We start from the raw sequence: 27405 nt of genomic DNA on the forward strand, positions 1-27405 counted from the left end.
GGATAGAACCGCCCTGCCCAATTAGAAATACTAAAGAAACTGATAATATTTAGTCATTTATCTGCACTGTACAGGCTGAACTTGAAACTGAAATCATCAAAATGCATGTTCAGTACTAATTTGTTGGTCGGTATAAAAGCCCCCGACAGTTTCCCGCATCCACCCGGGAGCAACCCGCCCCACTATTTGAGAAGCATTGCCCTAACCCTACAACCAACCCTCACCCTAAACTATAAACCTTAACTCTATACCCTCACCCTGATCCTTACCCTTAAAACCCCAACCATGTTGCAAAATGAACCAAAGATAATGTAAAACACGTGCTAAGTTAATCTCTTGATGTTCCTGTGAGTTACGGTGACATCTAGTGTGACGTCATGCAGTTCAAAATTAAATTTTGTGCGACTTTAGAGGCATGTCTTCCAACTAAATTCTGGTTGAATACTGAAAAAATTGGATGTTACTGCACTTTCCTGGCCCTAATGCATCATCAACATCCTGCCTGAGGCCCATCTCGCTCGACTTGCAGCTTGGAGCTCCACTTGGACAGAAACACAAGCAGTGGAGGCGCCTCCCCAGTAAGCAAAGGTCCGAGCTTCGTGGCGTCTTTCCAAACCACCCGCGCCGGTGTGGGCCACTTTCTCCTCATCCTCGATGACTTTTGAAACAGTGTCTGCTCTACATATCATCTCTGTGCTTCATTTATGTCGAAGTCGGCGAGGAGAATAAAGGAGTCGTCAGGCTGAGTCACATTTTCCCCTCGCTTCTCCTCTCCCTCAAAAACCACAAGCGGCGGCTTCCTGGAGATGAGTGCTTTTGTCTGTCGCGCGACCGCTGTGGTTGAGGCGGATCCTCCTTGGCTGAGGTCATGCGAGCCAAGACAGGAGAGGACGTATCAATGCTTTGGACTCTTTTTCATACATCTGACCACTTCCTGCTTAGGATCGCTAACGGAAGAGGGTTTTTTTTTAGAACCGTCAACATAGTCAAGATAGCGGAGCTTCTCTGCAGGACATCTGCATGACTTTACATAAGGAGACACTCACTGAGTCACTCTTCATATTTGTCACTGATGACTTATCACTCAGGTTTTTGTGGGCTGCTATGACTTTCATCCCTACGTATTTGTTTAGTTGGAAAGCACATCACAACTTAACTCCTCACACTACAACATTTAAAACAAAAATCAGTAATTGCTAAAATAGCTTATACATGTTAAATCTATGTATGTTACAGCAAACCATATATAATATAAATATTAACATAAAACTGGGAATTTTTGTATTTTAATTTACTGCAGGATTGTATGAAACAGGAAAAATGAATGAAATTATTTTATTATCTTCTTCAGATCTGCCACTCATGTCTCACGTCGTCTGCTAAATAAGCAAACCCACAGCATTAGCTTTCAATACTTGAATCAATACTTCAATACTTTCTTACATTAGTTTAGTGGATAATGTGTATGCTGCTCCTGCTATGGTGTGTGCGTGTGTGTGTGTGTGCGTAGGACTGTGCTGGAATTGGGCTAGCTTTGCGCCCTCCCAGGTTTCTTAGTGTTGTGTGTTCACAATGAGCATTCGTGCCTGTTCCAATGTTTCTATTCTGCTGTTCTGCTGCAATTTCCTTGACTTTGTGTATTATTTTGTATATTAATCACTTGCAAGACATTAACCAAAACATCTTTTTTATGCACACAAATGTAGTTGTGGGTAGGCAAGCGTGCTGTAGGTCTTTGTACGTTATTTGTTTTTTGCAACGTGTCTATTATCATTAATGACCTGCAAGGGGCCATTACATTCCTGTCGTTCTAAGACTGTATAACTGCCCTAGTGGGAGTACGCAACCACTGCAGGAACCTCCTGTTGAGGGTCTCCAGGAGACTTTCAGTGACGTTGCTTGATCTCATTGATTGATCAAAGCGGTTAGAGGTCAAAGTTCAGGGGTTGTCTCAGCTGTTGTGCACCAGTTAGATAATATCTGATGATGTCTGAAGAAGTTTTGTACCTTCTGCATCCTGCAAACTTATACTGCTATACTATACTTAAACTGCATCCTATACTGTACCTACTTATGAGAATAAGCAGGAACTTAGGAGAAATTATGTGCGAGGTGAGCTGGGTCTGAAATTGAATTATTCAATAACTACTTCCCAAGTGTACACTGCTGGAGCCTATCCCAGCTGTCTTTGGGTGAGAGGCGGGGTACACCCTGGACTGGTCGCCAGCCAATCACAGGGCACATATAGACAAACAACCATTCACACATTCAGTCGCCAATTAAACTAACATGCATATAAACTGGAGTACCTCACACACAGGGAGAATATGCCCAAGCAGGAAATCGAACCCCGGTCTCCCAATTGTGTGGGACTTTTTCTCACTTGTGTGTACCCCACCTTCAATTGATACTGACATTACCTCGTCCCATTTTGTTTGATAGTCCCTCCCGTTCTGCTACATAGCTGAGATGGCAGCTTTTGAAGGTGGTACTTCATTACTGAGTGAAGTAAGCTCACTTATATTACCCGCTTCTTCTTCTTCTTCTTCTGTTCACAACATTCCGCTGCTATACAACTGCTGTTATTTCCAGTTTCTCACTTTCCGCTGCGTAGCCGAGGGTGGTAAGTGTTCAGCATTGCGTACTCACCATTTTGATGTCAACATCTGTGCACCGACAGTGCACTGCATTTTGCCCGACTTCTCAGTACGAATGAACTTATGCACTCAAAAGAATAAGTGTAAGTGGAGAAGTGCACAAATTGAGTCTCAGCCTTTGTTTAAGTCTTCCCTGACAGTAAACGCTCACATTAAGGGCGCTGATCTGCTGGTTTGGCATCATGGAGCTCTCTGCCCTGATGGGATTTAGGCCAGCTTTGAACAAAGCTTCCTCAGAGCTCATCCAATCAGCTCTATTGTAGACGACGACGCTCCCAGTTAGCGTCAACATGGCCTGAGGTGTCAAACCATTAGCAGCAAAACCTCATGACCCCACGGCCTCTCTCCACTGAAATGTCATTTATCCCGTAAATTGTCTTTTGAATGGGAAGTCTAAGTGGGAACTGCTTGTTGGAAGTAAATACAGAGTCCAGCAGTCTTGACCCACCTGGACCACAGCAAGCCGTCGAGCAAGGTGTTGGCAAGGTGACACCTGCTCATCCATAAGCACACTTGGATACTAAATCTTCTCCAATGTGTGTGTGCGTGCGTGTGTGTGTGTGTGTGAGAATCCCATAATCGCCTCCTTTGTTCTTTGTCACCATCAATTAGTCCTGTCACAAGGAGCAGCCAAAGGAAAGTAAACTTGTGAGGTCGGGGATTGACATCTTGAATTGGTCTTCACTGCCGTCTGCATGCATGGAACACCGTGTTACATATTCATTTCATTAGGTACACAATCTAATGAGATAATAACATTAAAGAATATGTTGATTATTGTACTTGTATAACTATACTGTGTCATTCTCACAAGAGCACTTGTATTGGTCGTCGTTAGGCTGTGCATGTGTACCTAATGTTGTGGGTCTATGTTTAATTGGGACTGCAGTGTGTTTGTTCAGTAGACTTGCAGATGAAGGCCTAGTTACATGTAGATGTTGTTCTGCAGGTTTCAAGTTTGCTCATAAATGTGTCTAATGCAGGATAGTGACTATGAAAGTACATGTTTTGCATGGGGTGAGATTCCCCATGTTGGTGAAGTTCACTTGTCAGTACATCTGCATCATCCTCTCAACTTTAGTACCTTGTGAGATGCTTTATGTCGACAACAATCGTCGCTGTATCGTCTTACATGTGACATTTTGAGTGTGGCGATGTTTAGCGCTGAGCCGCAGCTGCAGCTAACTTTGTTTTGCTGTTTCGTCTTCCCCTTTTGGCTAAACACGGCAGTTAATGTTTAACCGTGGAGACATTTTTATTTATGTTGTATTTATGTTGTAGATTTAATAGTGACAGTATTATCTGGATCTAAAACGAGTATTAAAATGAATTCCTTGAAAGTGCATTCCGAGATTTGTAAAATAATGTTTAGCTATGATCAATTTCTTGGCAAAGGATGTTTATGTTATGTGTGGACATGGTGCCAGCATTGCCATATCAGTGTTGAATAACCCACTTGAGTTGTAAATATTTGGCCTGATTTGAGGGATTAGATCCGTGTGAATAACGGCTTCTCTGATTGGCCAGATTAACGTGCAGCATGATTTGTAGTGACTAGTGAGGCCCTGCGCAGCGCGAACAATGTCTATTATCTGCAGCACGCTAATACACAATGGATACCTTGTACAGTACGAATAGAGCGTATGAACACTGTGTGTGCATGTGTGTGTTTGTGTTGTTCTTCGCTGGAATTCAGCCTGTGATGCATTCACTGCCTCTGTTGTAGCCATGTTGTGCGCTCGTGTCGGCTGATGAAGCATGTCATCAGATATTTTATAGACATTATCCTATAAGTGGTTCAATCCCAGACTTACTTTCCACTGTCTCAGTTGTGCTGTTATTATAACTGACCACAATAGCACTGTGTATAAAATACTTTGGATGTGTCTCAGTTGGCGCACTTCCGTACTTACACTTACTAAGTTCATTCATTCATTCATTCATTTTCTACCGCTTATCCTCGCAAGGGTTGCGGGGAGTGCTGGAGCCTATCCCTGTCTTTGTCTGTTGCTGTCTTTGGGTGAGAGGCAGGGTACACCCTGGACTGGTCGCCAGCCAATCACAGGGCACATATAGATATAGACACATATAGACAAACAACCATTCACACTCACATTCATACCTATGGACAATTTGGAGTCGCCAATTTACCTAGCATGTTTTTGGAATGGAACCCACGCATGCACGGGGAGAACATGCAAACTCCACACAGAGATGGCCGAGGGTGGAATTGAACCCTGGTCTCCTAGCTGTGAGGTCTGCGCGCTAACCACGAGATCGCCGTGCCGCCCCACTTACTAGGTATGGCACTCAATTAGATTAGTGCTCAATGAGAAGTTAGGAGTCCCTTTATACGTCACTGTCTCCTCATCTCACCTTTCATGGTTGACAATGGTCTATTATTATTAGTCCAAAACATATTGAAAGACAGTAGTATTACTAGTAGTATTCTGGTAACTAGGCGTCAGTAATGTCACACTGAGACATGACATGACCTTAATACGGCATGTCCATCAGGATGGAGTAAAAAAAAAAAAATTCTCCCATACTGTTGGGAAGTGGTACGTTTTTGGCTACTTACTCTGTGTGAAGTGTAAGTACGGAAGTGTGCCAATTGAGACGCAGCCTATGTGTATGAACAGTGATCTTCCTCCAAGAAGATTCTATATAAAGTCCTCCCAAGCATCTGCACGCATTACACATTTAAGACAATCAAGTCAATAATTGAGTTCCAAACAAAACAAAAGTCGTTTTTTGACACCAGTGCGTGAATAATACAGTGAAATGAAATGATCAGTGGTAACTCTTGAAGACAAGGAACAAAGCTCATTGTGGCAAGATGGAGATGCAGCCGGGATTAACATGAGGGTGTCCAGTGAAATGACTTGTCAATCCTAATCTGGGATTAGCAGGCTTTGGCACCTCCTGGGCGCTCTAAAAGCCACCTGTTTGACTCGTAATTCTTTTGTTACATCAAACTTTTACACTTCCCGTTAGAGGATGCAATCAAAGATGTTAAAACGTGCTATTTTTAGGACTTTGTCGTACAGTACAGTATATTTGTGCTTTTGGGTGACTTACTCATGAATTAAAAGCGGTGTCTTTGTTTGTTTTTGACATGTTGTCTCTCAGTGCTGCCTTGTCCTGTTAGCTTCACGTGCACTCAACCGGCCGTGGGCTGAATAAAGCAGTAAACACGGATGTTGTGTAGCTGGAGATCATCTTGACTCTTTCAGCCTTTAAGTGCCAGACTCTGATGAAAACCCATCTGACGGTCGTGGGGAAAATAAGTATACGGCCCCCTTAACACTGGCTATGTTTACATGCAGTCAAATGACTCTATTATAAACTTAATATTAGCAATAACCTGGTTGCGAAAAGCCATGTAAACACCAATAACCCTTTTGAAAAACACAAATATGCTCATATTGCGGTTTTTAGTCTCAGCGTAATTCACAGACGGAAGCGCTATACCTAGCTCTAAATTTCTCTACAAAGACTCAACAAGATGCTTGTTTACCGTCAACATTTTTTACCTGAGGACTTTAGAACACGTCTTGCTGGAGGACACAGCTATCCCAATGAGAGCGGACATAGTAAGTGTTGCGGCTGTTGTTGTTGACAGAACTAGCATAAGTATGTTTATCAATGCGGCAAGAAAATTAGTTTCGGTAGTGTTTTATATCGTCAAAATCCAGTAAGATACTGCAACTATTACATGTTATCATTAGTTTTAATGCATGATCACAGCATGTATGTCACCTTTAAGAAGGGTGTCAGAGTCAGTGTGGGTCTGTGAAGATGTTTCGTTACTACATTAAGATGTTAAATACACAATGGAATGTAAAATGCACCTTCAAGTATTGGTAGCAAAATGGCTGAGTCTCCTTTCATTAGCTTTTTTTCTTTCATGTGACAGAATTTTGTTACTTATCCCATTTTGTAAAAACGTAAATCTGCAGGGATCAAATGCTTATTTCCCTGTCAGTGAAAACCTCTCACCTGTCTTTTCCATTCCAGCAGTGTCACATATACTGTAGTTGTCATTTTCAGCTATTTTCACCTATGTGACGAGGTCATGACCTGACTTATGTAACACGTCTATTTGTGCATTGCTGTGGCATTATGCGACCAAAAGAGGTCAAAGGTGAGCGGCAAGATAATGAAGATGGCGGCTGGCAGTGAGTGCACAGATGGGGGGGGGGTGCGGGGGGTCACTGCGAAAGGGAGAATTAGCTCTCTCTCAGGTGAGCTGATGTAAACGGAGGCCACGTTTGCTTGCAGAAAGCAAAAACAATGGACATTGTTAGCGCTTTCGGAATGATTTCCATCGTTCAACCCTGGGCTTGCTTGAAAAAGACAAAATAAATAAGTTTTTTGTCTGCATATAGAAGATTTACATGGATTATCTTTGTATGAAAGTAAAGAACGCGTTGACGGTTTTTGAAGATGTACATATCTTTCCTGAGTTGCCCACCCCATTGCGGCACTGAGGTGTAAATTGTTTCAACAGCGATGTATTAGCTCAATACACTCGCTGATGGTGGCTTATGATTTATTTTGTGAATGTTTGCAAACACACCAACATTTATGTTTGGCGTCCCACAGGGTTCAAACATTGGCCCCTTTTTTGTTTTCACTCTTAAATGTTTCAACCAACTAGAACACATACCAAGATTTTACAGGCTGTAGCACGTCACTTCCTGCGTCCTGTAAGACAGTGGTTCCCAAACTTTTCACATACCCCTTCAGACATTTGACCTGACGCCATGTACAATTAAAAAACATAAACCTTATTATGTTAATTAACTTGCAATATTGAACATAATTCATTCGTTCATTCATTTTATAGTAATTCTGAGTACCAGGCGGGGATTAATTGAAACAGCAATATGAATGAAATATTCAAGATGAAACACTCTTAATGCACAAATAATCATTCAGACTTACTATGATGCATACTATGACACAGAGCAAGGAACAACTTGCTGTGCTGTCTCCGTCCTGCTAAGGTCTCCTTGCGCTTTGAGGCGTTGAAGTGCGCTTGTAATTTTGAATGTTAGGTGGTAATTTTTCCTTTTCATTCACATACCCCCTATGGTAATTGACTTAACGCTGGGGGTACGCGTATGCCACTTTGGGAACCACTGATGTAAGTATTCGATTAGTTCTGTGATGATTGTTTATGTTTTGTAGCAGGCTACTGTCTGGTTGATGGGGGGTGCCGTAAAATGTTATGAATGGACGACTAAGAGTGTTTCCATTCTGAAGAATGGGGAAAATTTGAAGAGTTAGGGTTAGAGTGGAAATTGTCTCTATAGTTTTCATGTAACGCTGCTGTTAAACTAACTAACAAACAGTACGTCTTGCCTTGACCGCAATAGTCGCACAGTAACGTAAACCATTGGCAAAAATGTGTTAGCATTTCAAGTTTGACGGTAGAAAGGTACCGGGTGTAGCGAGTGGGCTGTCCAGCTAAGGTGAGATGCAAAGGACACACAGTCCCTGTTGACTTTGGTCTTCAATGGTTGCTTCAATGCTGCCTTCAATGGCTCACTGTGCAGCAGATAAATGTATGAGGAGTGTGTTTGTGTTGCCATGCCAGGAAAAACAAGAAGCACAAGGGAGGGTGTTGGTCAATAAGTCCACTTCTGGACTTGAGGGGGCTCTGCGGTTTGGGGGCTACACGACTACACTAAAGAGCCTTAACACACGCCATAGTCGCACATGTTTACGCCCACTGTGCAAACATCATATTCATTTTTTTCAAACATTCCTTCCTTTGATTGATATTTTCCATCTCAAAACTAGTAGAGGCAGTAAAGACCATGTTTGCTTCAGGTGTTCATTCAATGAGAGACGGCCTTTATTGCACACTCTTACAATTGTTACTATTATATTATGGGGGTACCCTGCCCCCTCCCACACCCACTGGCACCCCCTGCCACACGGTTTGAGTTTAATGCTTTTTTATAATATAGAGGCAGTTCACAACAGAAATAACTCAGGGATATCTTTATATGGACATTGTTCTTTGACTTATGTTTGACTTTCTATTTCTGTTATGAAAATTGGGGAAATGTGACTGTAGAGGAGCGATTGCAATAGAGTCGGCTATGCTGCACATGTGCGCAGATTTGTGTCGACATTGTGATTGTTTTTTTCTTTATGTCAAACATTTATTTTTTAGGCAGGCTACACAGCATGTTTTTTTATTTTTAATTTTTTATTATATTTATTTGTGCAAATACACCACAGTGCATGTCACACACCAATCAAAATACAACTCTCCATTATTTACATCTGTATTCAGCTATCTGATCACAAGCCCAAAAGGAGTAGGCTGAAGCAAAAGCTTATAAATGCCTAAACCTTTTTGAAAGATATAATCATGTTCATGCCACTGTCTTGTTTTCCCCTGTTATTATTATCTTTGTAATATTATTATTGTTATTATCATTATCATTATTATCATTAGTGTTATAATCTTTATCATTATTGCCATCATTAAAATCATCATTAATATTACCATTTTCATCATTATAGTTAACAATTTTTTTTAAATTATTTAATTTTACAGACTTCATTGCTTCTTGTAGAGTGCAGTATCATTCCATCTGTTATTTTCTGAAATCCGCAGTATTTGTGCTTTTATTGTCAATTTAGTAGCCCACTTTTTTGTGACATTTACATATCATTTTCTGGATTGCATGTGTCTAATCTTGTGCATTAAAAAACAAGAACAGGTGACCAACCCAAACATCAGTATCTTCTTGTTAAACCCTACCTTGAGGTTTTTAGACGCGTTTATGTTTGTTTGATTTAAAGGAAAACTGCACTTTTTGGGGGAATTTTTGTCCATCGTCCACAATCATTATGTAAAACACACATTCTTCTTTCGCTTTTTTGTGTGTTTAGATGAAAGAACATTTGTTATTGTGAGCTAGCTAACAAAGCATGTCATTGAGAGGTACCCATCGTGACTACAAAGCCCTCTAAGAAAAAAACACATCAACAAACCTCTAACAGGCTTACATATGAACCACAGTGAAGGTTCACCAGGTCGTCATATTTCCTTCCTTTATTGTCTCGAACAAGATAGTTTTTTTTGGTGAGCCCATCCTGCGCTACGTTCTGTCATCTCTGCCCACTGGAGCACAAAACTGCTCTTTAGTGACGAAGCGAGCTGGATGGGGGCCAGCTGGTGTTCCACTGAATGTTTCTATTTTGGGTGACAGTGGCGGGACAGGAGGGAATCTCCTCGGCGAAGAACAGTCCAGCGTATGTGCGGACACATTCCGACTGTCTGACCTCTGACACCCCCCCTCCCCGTCTAAGAAGCATCCACACTGACTGGCTTGTGACTGAGCTGCTCTCGCACAGGACGATTTTACCTTCTCAGCGTAGTTTTAGCTAACTTTAGCTTTAGATCACTGAAGATACATTTCTTATGCAGCAGTGCTGAAATATTATTAAAATTATTGCACTGTGTCTTGCGGTACAGTCTCCAATTTTTGCTTTTTTCCATGGTCAGTTGTGACGGTTACCTTAATCAGTGATCCATATCGTACATAAGAATTGCTCTATGATGAAATATTGACTGTACATTAATAAAGCTTATATGCTAGCCATACTTGGACACTGGAAAAGAAAACCATACTAAAAGTAAACTATGCTGTCTGCTGTCTACCGAAAAACCTGATTGTGACCTCAAGTTGAAACTAACTTGGATTCTCCAGCTAGTCCTCCTCCCAATGGCTGAATAAAACCAAATGAAGACTTTGGAGTGGCCTAGTCAAAGTCCTGACCTTAAACCTATTGAGATGTTGTGACAATACCTTAAAAAGACATGTTGTGCTGGAAAACGCTCCAATGTTGCTGAATTACAACAAAACAAAGATGAAAAGATGAGTGGGCTAAAATTCCTCCACAGCTCTGTAAGAGACTCATTGCAAGTTATTGCAAATGCTTGATTACAGTTGTTGCTGCTAAGGGTGGCCCAACCAGTAATTAAGTTTAGGGGGCAATCACCTTTTCACACAGGGCCATGAAGGTTTGGATTTTATTTTCTCCCTTAATAATAAAAGGATTCACTTCATTTAAAGTTGACTTCCTGTGAGGCATTGCTAACAACGTAAGCACAGAACCAGAGCTTGGGGCAGGGCAGAGAGCATATCTTGCCTACAGTGGACGCCTATATAAGGAAGCTCACCTATGTGCGACATCACAAACCCCCAGTTTTACAACTCCCTCTGAAACCGAGCGTTTTGAGCCATCCCAAACTTCTTTTAGGGCTCACTTTCAAATGGGCAAACAGCATTATCTGAAACTTTGGCATCGTTTAACACCAGAATACAACATTCTAACTACATTTATAGGTCAGAAAAGTGGAAGAAGCATAATTGGTCCCCTTTACAAACTGCAATTTATGTTCAGTTGTGTGTTGTCATTAACTAATATTTCAATTTGTTTGATGATCTAAAACATTTAGATCAAGTGTGACAAGTGTGAAAAACATGCAAAAAATTATTTTCAAAGGGAGCAAATACTTTTTAACACCGCTGTATGTGGTTTATATTGCATATATACTGTATATTATATATGTATATGTGTACATATGTATTATATTAGATATTATATTATGTATCTTTTTTTTTTGGCGGCACGGCAGACGAGTGGTTAGAGCACAGACCTCACAGCTAGGAGACCAGGGTTCAATTCCACCCTCGGCCATCTCTGTGTGGAGTTTGCATGTTCTCCCCGTGCATGCGTGGGTTTTCTCCGGGTACTCCGGTTTCCTCCCACATTCCAAAAACATGCTAGGTTAATTGGCGACTCCAAATTGTCCATAGGTATGAATGTGAGTGTGAATGGTTGTTTGTCTATATGTGCCTTGTGATTGGCTGCCGACCAGTCCAGGGTGTACCCCGCCTCTCGCCCCAAAGACAGCTGGGATAGGCTCTAGCACCCCCCGCGACCCTCGTGAGAATAAGCGGCATCAACAGAACCGAACAGAGAAAGACGAAGGAAGTGACGGGCCATACTAATGCTGGATTAGTTTTCATTCGAGGCCAGGGTGTCCCTCTTTGTTTCTGAATCTTCACATTCCCCTCTTTGCCATCTTCTCACTACAATTTTGTTCTAGTTGAGACTCGGCCAACGGGAAAACAATTCCACAAAAAGTCTTCAACGTTCCCATTTGTTTGCTGGCAGCCAGTGGCTGCCACATCGATGGGAGCTTTTGCACCAAATGGGGCTGTCCTCTGTGGTCTTTGTCCTTTCGCTCCTCTCACTCCACAAGTGGCAGAGGGGACCTGGTGGCTGAATGCTGCTTTGTGTGCTGTTTTTCCAAGAGGGGGGCCTCTCATCTGTCACAGGTCCCTCTCTGAAAGCCCCCCCCACAATGGACCATTGTTTCTGCCAAGTCGCCACGTCCCTGGGCCGCAGTTTCCTGCCAAACTCCGAACTTGGTTACGCTTTCTGCGGCCCTCAGGAGAGTCTGTGTCTGGAAGGTTCGAGAAAGAGACTTAGTAATGTCACCAATTGACCAAAATCACAGCGTGTAGCAGAACATTAACAAGGATGATTATGGCCACTCTGTCTGCTATGACAAGTCAAATAAATATGAAACTTTTCAATAAAATTGCAAACTAACCAACTTCAAAAAATAAATAAATATTTGGTGATTTAAAAGTTTTAGATTCCAAAACTGAAATATTAACCCACTGTATAATATTGTAGTTATTTATATAGTATATATTATTTAAACAAATAGAACACTTTCAAATAGGCCTGCAATAAATCCACAAAACTCATATAAAATTAAGCAAAACAACAGGAAAAGATAGGGCGGTCTAGTGGTTAGCGCGCAGATCTCACAGCTAGGAGACCAGGGTTCAATTCCACCCTCGGCCATCTCTGTGTGGAGTTTGCATGTTCTCCCTGTGCATGCGTGGGTTTCCTCCGGGTACTCCGGTTTCCTCCCACATTCCAAAAACATGCTAGGTTAATTAATTAAAGACTCCAAATTGTCCATAGGTATGAATGTGAGTGTGAATGGTTGTTTGTCTATATGTGCCCAGTAATTGGCTGGCGACCAGTCCCCCCCCCACGAAGACAGCTGGGATAGGCTCCAGCACCCCCCTACCCTTGTGAGGAAAAAGTGGTTAGAAAATGAATGAATGAATGAATGAACAGGAAAAAATTTAATGAATTTAATCATTATCATTAATGAATTTAATCATTTCATTTAATGAATGAAATCGCTCCTCTCACAAATAAATTATGGCAGTAACCACCTTGAACAAAACAAATAATCAGAACAACTCTAAATAAGACTGAAAATAATCCACAAAATCAAAAACATTGCAGTAAAACACCCGAATATGTGTGTCGTTTAATTAATTTCACACCTTTCCCAAATAATTCATGACAGCGACCACCTTGCATAAAGATGCATAAATCACAATGAGTCCACTTGAGATTGGAAATAATCCACAAAATTGTAGAAATTGCAGTAAAACAGCGGAGTTCAAGTGATGGGACAAGTAAATGGGTGGTGGTGGTTGGTATCAAAAGTTTGGACAGCTCTGGTCTATGCACCGTGTTTTTGTGACTGGTTGACCTGCACACACTGGTGTGTGCGTGTGTGTGTGATTTCCAGGGCCCCATTTTGACTACAGCGCACAAAGAATGAAAAATGAAAACAGTGCATGCTTTGTTGTAGCATCAGGCGTGTCATCTTTCCAAGAAGTCTCACAGATAAGACGGCTGCTTTCAGTACAACTAATATTCCTGAAAATTGAAGACAGAAATGGAAACATCATTGGATGTCTTTGTGGACATCTAGCAGCACTTTCAGTGGAAATAGATTCCCATGTCTCAATGTTTTTTTTTTTGTTCTTTGTGTTCACCATTCTCATTACCGTAATGAATCTAAAGTGAGGCCACAAGAAACATGAAACTTTTTCCTGTTGAACCTCACAGAATGATGTCTTCCATGAGAGCGTCGCCTCCCTTTCATGGGGAAGCGGAGGGGCTCGGCCACAACAAAAACGACGACAACAACGCTGCCTGGGTTGACGACGAGGGTCCCAAGGAGACCACGTTACCCTCGCCTCTTGACCAGCCCCGCCCGGGCGAGCTACAACCAATCAGAGAGAAGCGAGTGGGTGTGGACTCGTGGGAGAGCGTTGGATCTTCTGTCATGGTGAGGTGCTACTCTGGAAGCATGGCTCATAAAACACTCATGAAACACACGCAGGAGCGAGAGCTCATGCATAGTGATGCACACACACACACACACATGCTGCAGGCACTGCTGAAGGCAGCCCAGCAAGGTCCTCCTCTGGAGACTTTTACTCTTTGGTTCTTCTCATCTACTTTGTCTGTTCACTGAGTGTGTGAGTGAGATGAGGAGATTTTGGATTTAGGTTCTCTCCTTCTCTCCCAAATACATACACACCCAGTGGTCACAACATTAGGCACACATGCACAAGAACTCGACTGCAATGGCCTATACAGACCTTGCTTTGTAAGGTCTAGAATCACTCAAAAGACCAAGTATAAGTACGTCAGGGTCACTGCATAAATGAGCTTACTATAGTTTTGGACAATGTGGGCCCTTAGCATATAAAATGTCTTCACTCAACATTAATCCCTTCACCATCATCCTTGTCTCCTGTCAGGACGACGACAGCGCTAAAGGCTGCTCCGTCTACTCTTACCGAGCCAACTCCACTTCCCCGCCCAAGGCGGAAGAGTGTTCCCGAGATCGTGGTGAGCAGACGGCGGTGGGCATTGCCTTCGGCACACCGGAACGCCGCAAAGGAAGCCTGGCGGACGTGGTGGACACGCTGAAACAGAAGAAGCTGGTGGAGATGACCAAGACAGAGCAAGACGGTAAAAGAATGTTCCGTTGGTCTTTGCTGTGGATGCTTGTCTGTGATTGGTCCGCCCCTCATCCAGTTGTGAGCTGGCATCGAGTCCAGCGATGATGCTGTAGATGGCGAATTTGTCTGTTAGTGGAATATACCCTATTACATTATGTATTTCATATCTATCAGTATATTGAGGTCTCGGAATGTGCAAATGTGCGGTATTTAGTTTTTTTAAACATATGTCTGACCCACATGAGAAAAAAAAATATTTCATGAAGAAATCTGACCATTTTAGATAAATATGTGATTGAAGGTGATTGTATAGAGGGGGGTCCCCAATGTCTAGACATATAATATCCATACATTAACCAAAAAAATATGAGTTTAATTATTAGTTCATGAATACATACAAAATAAGCACTACATTAGTAATTGATTGAACAGAAACACATTTTTTATTAATCCACTAATCCACTATTACATGAAACAAAAATTTACGTGTTAAATATTTATTAAGACAGAGTGGTCTTAATATATGGTATATATTTTTTTATTTCAATGTATTTGAAATTTGTAGGGGCGGTACGGCGGTCGAGTGGTTAGCGCGCAGAACTCACAGCTAGGAGACCCGAGTTCGATTCCACCCTCGGCCATCTGTGTGGAGTTTGCATGTTCTCCCCGTGCACGCGTGGGTTTTCTCCGGGTACTCCGGTTTCCTCCCACATTCCAAAAACATGCTAGGTTAATTGGTGACTCCAAATTGTCCATAGGTATGAATGTGAGTGTGAATGGTTGTTTGTCTATATGTGCCCTGTCCAGGGTACCCCGCCTCTCGCCCAAAGACAGCTGGGATAGGTTCCAGCATTCCCGTGACCCTTGTGAGGATAAGCAGTAGAAAATAAATGAATGAATGAAATATTTATTAATATAATATTTCTTCCTGTAATATTATTTATTAATGTTATACTGAAAAACAAAATTCTGATTGTATGATATGAGTCTGCCTATATGTTCAGACTTTAGATTATGTTTTAAAAAATATCAATATACATGCAGACTAATCCTTAAGTGGGTCCTTCCAAACGTGTCCGCCACAAGGGTTCTTTTGAAGGTGAAAAATGACTACTTTCTCTTTAGATCCCAGTATCAATGAGTGAAAATGCCCTTCCCTTTCCCGGATGATCTAAAGCGTTAACACGTCTCCAAGCATGCCTCAGCTCGTCCTCTGAACCCCTTCAGCCATGCAGCGGGCCTCCTGCCTGTCACAGTGCACGTACTAATCTTGATATCAGATGAGCGCTTGATCTCGCTCTTTACGGCTCTTTGGCTTGTCATTGATCCACTAAAGTGGGTGTGAGCTGGATGGCCAGAGGCGCAATCGCGGCACACGCTCCTGTTTTTTTTAGGTTACAGATAGTCGCTCGTGCCTTTCTGCCGGACAGGAAGCGGACAGGCAGCTGGGTTTTCATAAGTGTGCTAAGTGGTGTGTGTTTTGCCTTCTATGCTGTCTGCATGCTTCATTTCCAAGTTGGCTCCTGCTCTGTCATACCGTCACAGTAGCATAGTTGGAAGTGTTGCCATGGTAATTGCCATACAATGAGGAAGTCTCAGTAAGGAGACTAATATACTGATTAATTATCACTGTCAATTTCATAGGAGCAATCTTTTTTACATGTTCAAAGATACCATATTTGTCCTTCATGATGGTCACAGCGTTTGAGTGGCTTGGAACTATCATGCAGTGAGTGTTCATGGCACTTCTCCACTTTCTGAGCATTTTAGTATATGTAGTTTCACTTCACTTTTCCCTTTTTTGCCATCATTTTTGCCATCAGTAGAGTTAATTTCATGGATAAGTGACATAATGAAGGGAAAATGTTAAAGGGGACCTATTTTGCTAATTTTCGTCCTTTTGTATTGGGTTGTCATCTCCTACACTGCAAATTATTTTCCACTTTAATTTTAATTTTAAGACATATTTCTAGACATGTGTGCATAATTTGCGTGGTTTTAAGGCCTATTTACTCATTTACTTTACGGTATAGCCTTAATTTTAGAATTACTTTTTATCTAGTTTAGTTCTGAAATATTCAAAATGAACAAATACGCACTGACTGTATGGTCAACATGCTAACCACTCGGTCACCATACAGCCCTTCGGCTAAGGTGCCTGCTTTAATTGTATTGTGTATTGTACAGAATAACTATAGAATAAAGTTCAACTAAACTCACTGTTTTGCTGTGTGTAGTGTAGTGTAGGGTGTTGGTACATCCAGTAATTCACGCCTGCTTTTTTAGCATCCAAAATAGCATCTAAAAAAAACCACAACATTTCTGCTTCTAACAACAAAATACAAGCGTTCCAACGTACTGTAGCATATTTACGGTATCCAAAGTCAAACGTACTGAAGCACATGTCACCAGCCATAAAGCATCCTCACCGGTGCACTTCCTCAATGTCATTGCTGTCAACGGTTGTTGTTGATTTTTTTTTCATTTTCTGTATTCAACAGCAAAGTACATGTTTATTATTTCTAGAACATTTATATGTAGTTTGATATATTTGTTTACATTTTTGCAAAATGTGGTTGTAGCAGCATAATGTGTTCATTTTGTTAATTGATGGTTTTGTGGGTTTTTAGATTAGATTAATTCATTTATTCATTTTCTACCACTTTTTCCTTACGAGGGTCGCGTGGGGGGGGGGGGGGGGGCTGCTGGAGACTATCCCAGCTGTCTTCGGGCGAGAGGCGGGGTACACCCTGCACATATACACAAACAACCATTCACACTCACATTCATACCTATGGACAATTTGGAGTCGCCAATTAACCTAGCATGTTTTTGGAATGTGGGAGGAAACCGGAGTACGCGGCGAAAACCTGCATGCACGGGGAGAACATGCAAATTTCACACAAGATGGCCGAGGGTGGAATTGAACCCTGGTCTCCTAGTTGTGAGGTCTGTGCGCTAACCACTCGACCGCCGTGCCGCCCAAGATTAGATATACCTTTATTCGTCCCTCAGTGGGGAAATTTACATTTTTTCCCCCACTAGGTAAAAGTGATGTTAAATGTTCAATTGTCAGTTAATTTCTCAATTTGTTATTATTTTTGCATCATGTCAAAAGTATAATTATTTTCTCTAAAATGTGCTTTGTGTTAAAGGGGACCTATTATGCTTTTTCACTTTTAAATGTTGTTAGATGTTGCATTCTTGTGTTAACCGATGCCAAAGTTTCAGATAATGAGGTTTGCGCATTTGGGAGTGAGTTTGTAACGACTCTGAACTGGTTTCAGAGAGTTTTTTCTATATGTTCTTATATGGGCAGATTCTGCAAGGTCTAAAATGTTATTCTGTGCGTGTTATTGTGTGTAGCTGCTCTGTAGGAGTCCACAACTCAATACAAAGGGCCAAAAATGAGCATAACAGGGACACATTAACATTTTTGGGTGTCTGGAATGGATTAGCATTGTCAGTTTTGGTTTGAATCAAACTTTCTGGAATGGATTTCTGAGATGAACCAATGCATCACTGTACACGGGGTATACAGTATACTTACGAAAGTGTACTGACGGAAGAGCTACACTGTCCTCCTGCACATGGACTGACAGGTTCATCCTAATGAGTTGTTCACTCATCAATAGAATGCTGAGGCTTAGAGTTTCATTCTTAGCAGGCAAAGTGATGACCATGAAGCTCCAGAGCCCTTCTGTGATTCCTTAGCCAATCACTTTGAACAATGTGTCTTTATTATCGATCAGGAAGTCTTTTCATTTCTTCATCAATTCTCAGGACTGAAAGACCCTTCTGGTAAACTGGGTCTCATCAAGATGTTTTTTTTTTCTGTTGACACCTTCATGTCTCATGTGAACAATGTCCCCCCCTCCTTGAAAGGGCTGGGCTCCATTAGCTAACATGATCAAACATAACACCACCAATTAGCCGCTGAGCGCTCACTTAGCCCAACATGGCTGACCGCGGCGGCTCAAAGGTAATATGTGGGCGATATCGCAGTTGCAGGATCTCTAATGAATAGCTTGACCTCGCCCTGCAGCATGGTAGACGTTCACCCTGACGTCTGTTGTTAAATGCTTCATCAATTGCTCGTTAAAGCACAGCTGGTTGCTGACAAGGCCTCCTTGATGAGCGACCACATTCCCACGCAGGAGGTGAAGGTCTTCTCCTTACATTATGTATTAGCTTGAGTTGCACTTGTTTTATGTATCACACATAAAGCAAGTGTTATTAAGACTGAATAAACACACAAGATGAAATGTGGGCGATTATTTTCAAATGGAATACCTGCATCAATACACTCACCCAAATACTCTGTGTCCCCTGTGTACAGTCACATTCAAATTACAGCTGGATTATACTACTGCATTGAGGTGCCATTGTACACCGGATCGCTCCACCCCCTCCAAGCCCTCCTGCTCGCTAGACGTAGACTTTCTGATTTTGTCAGTGTCACAAGTGTCAGGTCCAATAAGGCTCTCCATTTCTCTTTAAGTTGCCACTATTCACTTACGATGAAGAAGGCTATCAAGGTAAATGCATAGAAGCGTCTGTTGTGAGGCGACCTCCATCTACCTCTAAAGCGACTAATGGTGGTATGGTAATTGTTTAGTTTATTCTGAAACATATTAGATTAGAAATAATAAAGGAAACACCTTACTCCACCCTTGCATAACCGGTGTTCATTCATTCATTCATTTTCTATCGCTTTTTCCTCACGAGGGTCGCGGGGGTGCTGGAGCCTATCCCAGCTGTCTTCGGGCGAGAGGCGGGGTACACCCTGGACTGGTGGCCAGCCAATCACAGGGCACATATAGACAAACAACCATTCACACTCACATTCATACCTATGGACAATTTGGAGTCACCAATTAACCTAGCATGTTTTTTGGAATGTGGGGGGAAACCGGAGTACCCGGAGAAAACCCACACATGCACGGGGAGAACATGCAAACTCCACACAGAGATGGCCGAGGGTGGAATTGAACCCTGGTCTATAACCGGTGTTTTTATATTTACAAATTTACAAATTTTATATTTACAATACTGAATAATTCCAGGTTGTGGACATACAGAGCTAGCATACATGTTGCTGGGTGGAGCATGTCATAACCCGGCGATCTGTCGTGGCAGTCACCCTGGTCCTATCCGCCTTGCCGTAGGCACTGCGGGGAGCGTCCAACTGCGCTCGCATGTTCACGTCGCGATAACTCGCCTTGTATAGTACAGGAAGTAATTGTAAATAATAGCCGCAGTGTTGTATCTTTTTTGGTGCTGTGAAATAATGGTGGTGGTACGTAGCCTTCTTCTTTATTGATTTATCGCATGTGCTTGAACAACACTGCATAACTCTACTGATATTTTCAATAGTATTTTTCTCAGTAATATTTTTCTCCTAATATCTAGTCAGGTAGGTCGGTTGGGTAGTATTTTTCACCGTGCACGTTTTGTCACCAACACAGTTCTGACAAAACTGCAGCTTTTCTTCTTCATAGGGATTTCTGAATTGTTTGTAGATGTAACTATTAATTGACATGAATTAATCCAACAATAATCCAAAGCAACAGTTGGCAAAAAGTGAGCCTGCAAAAGATGCTGACATTATTGGGCATTTGTCCATCATGATTTATTTGAATAATAAGTTATTGCGAAATCAGGTGTGCAATCAAAGCTCTCATTACCTTACCGGTGGAATTGTTTTTTTTTCTGACGGGGGCTCACTCAGCGTTAATGGGTCCTGGCATGGGCGGGGCTCCGTCATGCCAGCTTAGTCAGCCAGCTAACGAGACTAGAGTGGCTCTGAACATCGCTGTGATCCCTGCTTATGAATAAAGCAAACAATTCACGTGTTGCATTTACAATCCAGTGTGGATTACAAGCACCGCTGCACGCCTGCCACACCTGGACTGCAAGTTTTTTTTGCAGTCCAAACGTGCAGTGGATAGAAGAAGATCTTGTCATGTATGACTTCTATCAGCATGGACAGCGCACTCATGTTTTTTCATGAACACCGAGCATGCTCAGTGTTGACATGCGCGCAGATAGATTCTGAGTGACATCACATCACCATCACTGTCCATTGGCCTCTTTTAGCTTGATTTATTTACACCGATGCAGCCATCACATGCAAAATATACACCATTTTATTATCATTTATTTATATTAATATAGAACATTATTATTTCATATCTCTTTTTCCCTTCTTAATCTTCATCTTCTTTTCCCTTTTTCTTCTTCCTTATTTATTTGACCTTCTTCCTTCTGCTTCTTCCTCCTTCCTCTGTTTTTTCTTCCTCTTACTTTTTTTTCTTCCTTCCTTTTCTTCTTCCTTTTTCTTCACCTCTTTCCTTTCCCTTTGTTCTTCCTCCGTCTTCTTCCTTCCATTTATTTCTTGTTTTTCATGCTTATTCTGTCCTGTTGCTTTTATCTTCCTCCACTTTCTTGTTTCTTCTTTTACATTCTTATTGTTCCTTTTTCATCATTCTTCCTTCCTTTTCCGTTCTCTTCTTCCTCCATCCTTTTCCTCCTTCTTTCTTCCTGTTCTTTCTTCTCCTCATTCTTCTTTTCTTTCTTTTCTTTCTTCTCTTTCTTCCTTTTTTATTCTTTCTTCATCATTTTCTTCTTCCCCTTCCTTTTTTCTTTGTGCTTTGTCCTTCCTCTTCTTTCATCTTCTTTCTCTTCCTTATTTTTCTTTTTGTTGTTTCTCCTTCCTTTAACTTTATTCTTATTGTTATTAGAGGGCTCACATATGATATTTGTATTAAAAAAAACACGTTTAGGACCAGTGCTAGTCCTAAAGATGTCCTGGCTGGTCCACTATCAGACAGCTTAAGTAGCAATAAGAGATATGTTGTTCTCATCATTAAAAGTCAGACTAGAAACATCAGCATCATTTTCAAGCTGTGATTCCAATCTAAGACATGATTCCCTATCCAGTGCTTTAGAGCCCTACTTTTAGGCTATGGAGCTATGGACGTCCATTCATGTGTATAGGCTTGTGGATCCATACAGCCAGGTGTAAATTGTGATGACAGATTAACGGCCTGGTTGGGTCGGCCCGGGAGTTAAGCTCATTGGCTAGTTAACAAGGTCTCGGCTTGGGGGCGCGTGCTTGCCTTTACTCCACCAGATTGCGACTTTGAGCTGTGAGCTGTGTGTGTTGGTGGTGAGCTTAGCATTGGGGTGCTAACAGTTTATCTCACAAGTCAAAAATAAGCATCATGATAATTCAATATTTCAGACCATCTATTTTAATATTGTATGTAAACGTTGTAGATCATTGGAAGCCTTTCTTCCTGTGCGCCATTAGGGCTGTTTAGTGTTACCTCCAGTGTCCCGGCCTGCTCTAATTGAGTAGGAAGTGCTTCCTAACGATGGGCCTCAGAGTCAGAGTTGGGATTTGCCGCCTCCTCGCTCAGCTTGGCAGCAGTCCAGCCAGCATATGGCTGCAGCTTGGGCGACGTGCTCCGCTCTTGAATGCCGTCCAAGGCATTGGATTAAGTAGCGATTTTTATCAAGTCCTCCTCATTTATAATTTTTTTTACAAGGGCCTCTCAGCCAAACACGTAATTGTTGAGCAAATGATTTATGATATCTGGCAAAGGCCGACAGGATAAACCTTAGAAGTGAGTTGAATGTGACTTCCTGCAGTAATGCTAATCATTGTGTGACGCAAGGTTGAATGTACACTACTGGACACAAAATTAGGTACACTGAATTAACCTGAACAAAAATAATAATGATTGACTCCATGTATTCATACAAAAGTCATTTTATATTAATATAATATATTATATTAATATATTCATTGTACTGTAGTGTATCATAATATCTTAGGCCTGTCATGATAATAAGTAAATAAATAAATTGCACAATAATTTTGCCGACCTCAATAAATTGATACGTCTATGTGCATGCATGTTTGTTTTGCTGGATGACAAGAGGTTTCACTTTGTGCATCTGTCAGGGGCGTGTTGGTTCTATAGCAGTATGAACGGCGTAAGTGAACTCAGCAACTCAGGGGGTTGCAAGCCAGCACACACACAGAACCAGCACTTGTGTGCACTCTCTAGCTGTGTGTGTCGTGTTCTACACAATCATTCATTTTCTACCCCTTATCCTCACGAGCATTGCGGGTGGGCTGGAGCCTATCGTCCTTTTGCCCTGTCTTCGGGCAAAAGGCGGGGTACACCCTGGACTGATCGCCAGCCAATCACAGGGCACATAAAGACAAACAACCATTCACACTCACATTCATACCTATATGGACAATTTGGAGTCACCAATTAACCTAGCATAATTTTGGAATGTGGGAGGAAACCGGAGTACCTGGAGGAGAACATGCAAACTCCACACAGACTCCATGCCCGAGGGTGGAATTGAACTCGGGTCTCTGAGCTGTGTAACCTGCACGCTAACCACAATATAAAATAAAAACATGAAATTTAGGGAAAAAACTACTTGAAAGTAGTGAAATTATGTGTCCATGCAGCAAGTAATTTGTACTTGCTAAGAAATAATAAATAATAAGAACAACCAAAATCTTACATTTAAGATTTTTCGATCTGAAAATAGCAGGACCTTTAAGATGGAAATATTTATTTTAAGAATACTTGTTTTCTTAACCTGGTTACAACTGATTAAAATTGAAACACACAGTGGCAGGGTGGGGAGAATGGGTATTGAACCGCCAACCTCCCACTTTCTGAACAACCAGCTCTAATTCCCTTTAATTCCCTTAAACTTCATTTCACTTACATACATCAGTGTGTTCGTCTGCTATATGATTTATTTAACTGAAATTGCTGATCAAACAACCAGTGATATATAAAGGAAAATCTTAAATTACCAGGGGTGCCCAAACCTTTTAATATCACTGTATTGCCATTACATTAATGAAAAAAATATCTCAAAATAATGAGATAATAATTCCCAATAATTATGGCACAGCAATTAAAAAAAATCACGACAGGCCTAGTTTACCTAATTTACCTTAATTTTTTGCCAAATGATCTATATGTAATATTGTGCCCAACTAGAGGGTTTGTCTTTTTTGGCCTCCTGAACCCCCCCAGTCCCTTTCTGTGACCCAAATCAGAAGCTCCACCCACATGGTCTCCCCTGAGGGCTGAACCTAAACAATACATGCATTATGTGTGTGTGTGTGTGTTTGCTGCGAGTTTCATGTATCATGCCTAAAGTGGAACCAGAAGCTGAGGTCCTGAACTGAGGTTTTAGGAGCGTGCCTTTGACAAAGACGCAGTTTTGCACGCTGCAGCATGTGAGGCTCCACTTTTGACTGATCTTAAAGTTGAAATAAAACATTTATGTCAGTGTGAACATTAGATAATGTCAGCGCTGCCAAGTTAAAGTGGAAGCGTGTGAGGAGGAATACAATCTGATTCATCTGGGTTTAGAAACAATGTTTCCAACTGCAAATAATGTAAAGAGAAACAATATGTTCCAGAGTTAAGGGTAGAAAATTACTTTTTTAGTGTAATAAACCTTTACAGATTTTTAAATAGATCGATATAGATGTGCTAATTTGTGATTGTGGGCTTTCTTCCACCCATCCGTCTTCTATACCGCTTATCCTCACTAAGGTCGCTGGTATGCTGGAGCCTATCCCAGGTGACAAGGGGTGGGGTACACTCTGGACAGGTCACCAGTCAATTTCAGTATTATAACTATATGTATATATTAGGCATGTACGATAATATTGGCTACTGATAATTATCGGTCAGATATCAGCCTAAAAATCTGATATCAGTTGAGCTTTAAACATATAATTAATTTGCCGTCTACAACAACAGTACAGCAAAGCAGTCTGGGAAACAGGAAGAGAATGAACCATCGTCGAGCGCTGAGCTACTATGTCAACGTCTGTTTTCATTGAGTGCCTTTCTACAAAGAAATATAAGGGGGAGTTTTATCCCGCAGAAAGCATACAAAGCCCTAAGAAGAAAACCGGGATGCAAATTATTTTTTACGTGCACGCAGAAAAACTTTGCACACTAGCCACTAGCTTGCAATTGTATTTACATCCATTCTCGTCTTCAACCACGGTCACATGACACAAGCCCATAAATAAATGTCCTCGACTATGCCTGCTGGCTTGTTATGGGCGCCACATACAGGCGGTGACATGGCTTCTACTCATTGTGCCATAGGGCGATTGTCGCATATCATTGTCCGCCCAAGTGACACGTGAAATTTGTGGGTGTGAAGGTTTGTGCTTGTGCATGTGATATGTGTCTTGTGACTCGTGTCTCGAAAGTTGAAACATTTTCAAGTTTTCTTTGCTGTCGACCAGATGAGGACCAATCAGCAGGCGTTTTCAATGATGGGTGTCAGAGGGCGTTGCAAAACTGTCGTGATGTCACAGAGGATCGGAAAAAATGCCAAAGGCATTTCACATGTTTTTGTGAACATGAACGTGAAATAGCCGCCCAACTGTTGCTGAAGCCAGGGGCAGCGCACTCTCGCCAGGAAAGGTGTAGGACACACTATGCCTCCATGGAGGCAGATGAACCACAGGGCTCTGGAACAAGGTAGTCACAAAAAAAAAACGTTAATGACCACGTTTCCACTAAACACTTTTGGGAGTGTGACCAATCACAGTGGAGTGGACGTGGTTGGAGGCGGGCCATGGGTGGAATAAATTAAAACCAATCCAAGGTAATACAGCTGGAATAGGTGCAGATTCTGGAAGATCTAGAAAGCTTTCTGTGCCGGTTATCCTGTGTAGCTTCTCTATAGGAGTCCACAACTCAATACAAAGGGCCAAAAAATGAGCATAATACAGTAGGTTCCATAATAGTTTCTGGTTTGGAGTACAACATCCAGGTACAGTAGGTGGTTGTATACACTGCATGTTTCCCTACTTCTCAATGTGAATGTACTTATGCACTCAAAAGATATGCGTCTCAGTATTAAAGTACACTAACTGAGACGCAAAAGTGAAAAGTGATTTTGTTCATGAACAATTATTATTATTATTTGCTGATTGTATCACACGGCTAAATCTTGTGTGTGTGGGAAAGAGCTGACATATAAAAATAGGGTTACATGGGGCTACTATGTGTGCCCCCTCCTCAACCGTGTGTGTGTGTGTATTTTCTTGTAGTGTGGGTGTCGCCTGACAGATGAAAATAGTGTGTGTGAAACAGACACCGTGCTAACACACAGCCGGGCTAACCACTTTAATGGTTTTACAACACTGACACTGGGTCTGTGTGTGTGTGTGTGTGTGTTAGCAGTGTGGTGGCATTGTTTAATCTGCATGTATGTGTGCCATACAACTGCTGCCGCAAGTGCACTATTATGTTCATCAATATGTGTGTGTGTATGTGTGTGTGCTCATGTTTGGACATATGTTGAGTTTTATTTCACGGCGACATCAATCCTGGCGGCCAGCTGTAAGGACAGCTGCTCTCTCCTCTTCCTTCTCGTCTTCTCTCTGCCAACATGACTTGTGTGTGTCTTTTCCTATTTGTCACTCACTTCCTGTTTCTTCTTCTTTTTATTCAGCACCGCTGTCGTCTCTGCAGCACTGGCAGAGCAATGACCTCCGCCAAGGCAAAACTATTCAAATTTAATTAACATCAACTTGTAGACAGCAAGCCTCTTGAATTTTGTCCTGAAAATTAATGATTAATTAATTAATTAATGATAATTAATCACCAGAGAAAAATTGTGGTATTGTGAATTGTTCTCATTTCTTCCATTAGTATGAGAAGATGAACCGTAGTAAAAGATTAATGCAAGTTGTCAATCAACACTAGGAGGTGTTTGGTCACGTAAAGAGTCACTCACTCTACGTATTTACATCCACAAAAAAAAGGTTTATTGTTGAATTTGCCTTTAAAACACATACTGTATAAACACACAGTCATGACTTAAGGTTGGGATTAAAACATGTAGACAACTGTACAACTGACAACATGTACACACAAAATTACCAGTAAAATAGAATGAAACAAAATTAAATTAAAATAGCGATTTAATTTAGTTTTTGTGAAAGGGCATTATTTCTATAGCTGACGTAATTAATTTTAATTATTACTACTGTGTGGAATCAATAAAGACAGACTTCCTTTATTGGCATTGCACAATAACACAGCAGTGAAATTGCCAACGAAATGTTGTTGCCTGGCTCCCATATAATACCAGTGACAAAAGAAGATAAATAATAATAAATAATAATAATAATGTGGAGAATAAATAGATGACGTCAAATATGAACAACAATGTATAGTGTAAACAGTAAATTGCACAAATAAATTAAATAATTTGGAATAAAGAACAATAATGTAAAGTTTTGGTTGTGCGTGTGGGCAGGTAGAGGGGCTTATTTGGCATTGAGCAGTCTGATGGCCAGGGGGAAGTAGCTGTCTCTAAACCTGGTTGTTCTACAGCGGATGCTGCAGAGCCTTCTCCACCGACAGTCCATGCTGGGGGTGTGTGGGGTCACAGTAGATCCGATGGGCTCTTGATACGCAGCGGGTGTTTGCGATGGGGGAGCGGGGTCCCAATGATCTTCTCCGCTGTCCTCACCACTCTGCAGTAACATCCAGTCCGAGGCCTTGCAGCTCCCAGACCAGACGGAGATGCAGCTGGTCAGCAGGCTCTCGATGGTCCCTCTGTAGAAAGTGGTCAGCATAGGAGGGGAGAGGGAGGCTCTTCTCATCCGCCGCAGGAAGTGCAGTCGCTGCTGTGCTTTCTTTGCCAGAGAGGAGGCGTGGAGTGACCAGCCGAGGTTGTCTGTGATGTGTACCCCCAAGTACTTGGTTGTGCTCACAACTTCTACGTGTCGTTGATGCAGAGTGGAGTGTGGCTAGGCCTGGATCTCC

At 41.7% G+C, this 27405-nt stretch overlaps 1 protein-coding gene across 3 annotated transcripts in view; it reads left to right on the forward strand.

Moving 5' to 3' along the window:
* Window positions 1-27405, forward strand: part of LOC131130813 (transcription factor SOX-6-like) — a 119026-nt gene that overhangs the window by 25835 nt on the left and 65786 nt on the right. For all 3 annotated transcript variants that reach the window (XM_058074833.1, XM_058074832.1, XM_058074834.1), the window contains 2 exons: window positions 13644-13866; window positions 14345-14558. In XM_058074833.1, the coding sequence (XP_057930816.1) occupies window positions 13645-13866; window positions 14345-14558 (436 nt within the window). In that variant the 5' untranslated portion in view covers window position 13644. The remainder of the gene's footprint in view (window positions 1-13643; window positions 13867-14344; window positions 14559-27405) is intronic.

The sequence above is a fragment of the Doryrhamphus excisus genome, chromosome 6 (assembly GCF_030265055.1).
Source record: "Doryrhamphus excisus isolate RoL2022-K1 chromosome 6, RoL_Dexc_1.0, whole genome shotgun sequence".
Classification (NCBI taxonomy): Eukaryota; Metazoa; Chordata; class Actinopteri; order Syngnathiformes; family Syngnathidae; genus Doryrhamphus; species Doryrhamphus excisus.